Source organism: Herpailurus yagouaroundi, unplaced genomic scaffold (genome assembly GCF_014898765.1).
Source record: "Herpailurus yagouaroundi ecotype Mexico unplaced genomic scaffold, PumYag 142, whole genome shotgun sequence".
Taxonomy (NCBI): domain Eukaryota; kingdom Metazoa; phylum Chordata; class Mammalia; order Carnivora; family Felidae; genus Herpailurus; species Herpailurus yagouaroundi.
The window spans coordinates 11,597,480-11,600,633 of NW_024412397.1; the positions used below are offsets into that span (position 1 = coordinate 11,597,480).

The 3,154-nt window shown below is 38.4% G+C and overlaps 1 protein-coding gene across 6 annotated transcripts in view; it reads right to left on the bottom strand.

Moving 5' to 3' along the window:
- Positions 1–328: 328 nt before the first annotated feature.
- Positions 329–3,154, bottom strand: part of CDH7 (cadherin 7) — a 123,013-nt gene continuing 120,187 nt past the window's right edge. For all 6 annotated transcript variants that reach the window (XM_040478607.1, XM_040478604.1, XM_040478609.1 and 3 more), the window contains one exon: positions 329–1,888. In XM_040478607.1, coding sequence (XP_040334541.1) covers positions 1,395–1,888 — 494 coding nt within the window. In that variant the 3' untranslated portion in view covers positions 329–1,394. The remainder of the gene's footprint in view (positions 1,889–3,154) is intronic.

Genomic DNA, 3,154 nt, shown 5'->3' on the forward strand with positions numbered 1-3,154 from the left:
AGAATCCCATCCTAAACACACATGATCACTTGGAATGGTCTCCTCATCTTGGCACCCTCTAAACCAGTATGGACCTTCTACATTGCTTGGTTAGTTCTTGAAGAAGGTGTGTGCGTCAGAATTTAAAGACGGAGTTTGAAAATTGTAACATTACATTAAGGTAGTGTTAAAAAAACAAACAAACAAAATAAACAGTCTTTTAGTCAATACGGTTACAGCCAAAAAGGTTGGGGAAAACAAATTCTCAAAAGTCTTTGGAGCATAGAGAACTTGTGACCTTGAAAAATAAATCTTGCATCCAAAACAAATCTCAATTCTGAAATCTTTCCAAAATACAAATATTTTATTCCACTGTTTGGTACACTCTAATGGCTCAGATGAACATCTTGTATGTCCTTGTAGCTGGGATCCTCTCTGAGATGTGAAAAGGGCTCAACTGCTCTATTTTCTTCTCCATATCCATGCTTCATTCCCTTCGTTTAGCTCAGCCTAGAGAAAAATCAGCATGTTCTGACGAGCTTAGTTCTATGAGGCAGTCAGATGGACCTGAATTTCGTGGAGATTGGAGCTCCAAAATAAATAGAACACCATGTATGAAATAAAAAAAAAGATAGTCTCCTGTATAAATCAGAAGAGATAATAAAAATCAATGAATAGACAGCAACTTTTTTTCATACCTCCACAAGCAGCTCAAAAGGAATGATTTACTTTTTTTTTTTTTTCTTATTTGGAACCCTTCGTAATTTATTTGCTAAACAACGGGTTATGTTGCCTGAAACCAAATTTTATCGGTTTGTATTGGAGGACTGGGGAGGATTTTCTAAGAATTTATATACTGCTAAATAAAATATATTTGCTAACCAGCAGCAGTAAACTTGCGCTGGATTCTGTAATCTAGCAAGCGAAAAGCATCACCGCAAATTATACTGGTCCCGAGTTTTGAGTCGCGAAAAGTTCTAGGACATTTCAATGGCACATCGTGTGTTGTTCTTCTCACTGGCAGTACCGTGAAGGTTTGTACAGGGCACGCTTGGGTCACGGACAACACAGGGCACTACTTGCTCATAGAGGTTAGGTGCTTTGCAGGTATCTGAGAGTTGCTATCTATTCACAAACCACTGAGCATGTCGTTTTATCAAAAAGCCTTTGAATGCTCAGAGTCTGTGGTCAGTGCAGTCCCTTGGGTAAGTCTAATGGAGATACACTTCACCAAGGCCAAAGCCCAAACAGTTAAAAATGGAGAAATATGTACAACCGTTCTCTCTAGTAAGTCGAGTTCTTGTTTTCTGTATGTAGTGGGTTGTTCTGTTTTGTCTCGTTGTTTTGCCTTGTTTTGTTTTTGCTTTTATTTATTTATTTTTTTCTCCAGTACATTTCAGATTAAGGTTCCGGGGCTATGAGTACAAACTCTCGGGGCCGGTGCCATACATATCTGCGAGTCGTTTAAAGCGAGGCCCCCAGTCACTTAGGTAGTCATAATTCTGATCAGAGTTCGAGCTGATGGAATCTAAGGAGCTGAGCGATTCAGCCACTGAGCCATTTCCTTCGAACGCGTACGTCTGCAAGGAGTCATAGGGGGGAGCACAGGGGTCCACGTCAGCTTCTTTCAGCCTCTCCCAAATAAATTCTCGAAAGATGACGTTGTCTGGGATGCTTTTAAAAGTCGGTCGACTCAAGAACTGAATTTCTGGAGTCACATCCCTTCGGGTCTTGGTATCTCTGATGACATTGAGGTTCCTCAGTGCGGCCATGTCAAAAGCTTCTGTGTCTTCCTCTCCCCCACCTTCATCGTCGTATCTCACAATATTTTCTCGGATATCTCTCTCCTCATCGAAAATGAGAGGCTCTTTTTTCCGTCTTCTCATAGTGACGATGAGGAGGATCAACACTAAAACGAGACAGGAAAGGAGCAGGTTTCAGTAAATGACCACCTGCCCCTTCATCATGGTGAAATCAGGCCTATGATCCCGACTTACAGATTTTCTGCTCTTTAAAGCGAAATGAGTTGGCCACCTACGTGCATGGGAATTCACAGCGGCAGACGTGCTAAAATTGCTAAAATGCGTTTAAAATAAGGACACTTTTATACATCAAGAAACCCTTCTCAACACCTGTTCAGAATTGATGTCTCCCGCTTTAAGGCAACCTGCAAAATATTTGATAGAGCAAATTGAAGGGCCAGTTCAGGAGAACTATAATGATTTCAAAGCTATGCAACACAAAGGGATTTTTTTTTGAACTCCTTAATTGCTGGAAAGGCAAAATGACTTTCATAAATGTTTTAGGTCTAATTTAACAACAGCAATTTCAGAAGGAAATGGATTTTAGCATTTGGTCAGGTTCTTTGAAGAAATGCCTAGTACTTGTCTAAGAAACTCCGCTGTTAAATAAAATCCAGTATGTCAGACCATATATGAAGATTAAAAAAGCTTTTCTATAGTAAACTGAGTCTCACTTTCAGGAAGAAATACTGAACTTGGTCTTTATGCGTTAGACCCGGAAAGAGATTATAGCTCGTGAGATTTTCAGCTTAGCCAAAAAGAGATTTATCAGAATAATTAATAAAGCACATGGTTATACTGGAAAGCAAAGGACAACAGATACACTGGCTGTTACTGGTTTTAAACCACCTGAATATACTCCTTGTATTTTCAATAAGTACACGCTACTAAGAAAGATTCTGCTCTGCTCAGGCTATGAGTGACAGAATGCTAGATGAATTGGGAACATATCAGATTTCCTTGGTACTTGATTTAGTTAGAGTGAAAAAAAATATTCTTGAATTTTGGAGTTCAAAATATATAAATTAAAGAAGTATCTTAAATTACCTTTTTATTACATCAGCCAATTTTTTTTTTCTTGAAGATCTAAAAGGCCCAAAGTAACCATTACTCTCAGCCTATTTAAAAAAAGACATTTGACATATTCATATTTACAATATCTTAAGAGGTCTTAGTTTGGCATTAAGAATACATTTGAAAATAAAACAGAATAAATAAAACCAAGAAGGACATCACTGTAATTCAGAGTGATTAAAAGCAATGACTAGGTGAGACCTAGTCCATCCTGTCTCAATCTGCTTAAACAAAGTTCTAAGCACTTACTTTTAAATAAGTCCTTTTCTGTTGTAACGTGCTGGTGTGGGCCTTGAATA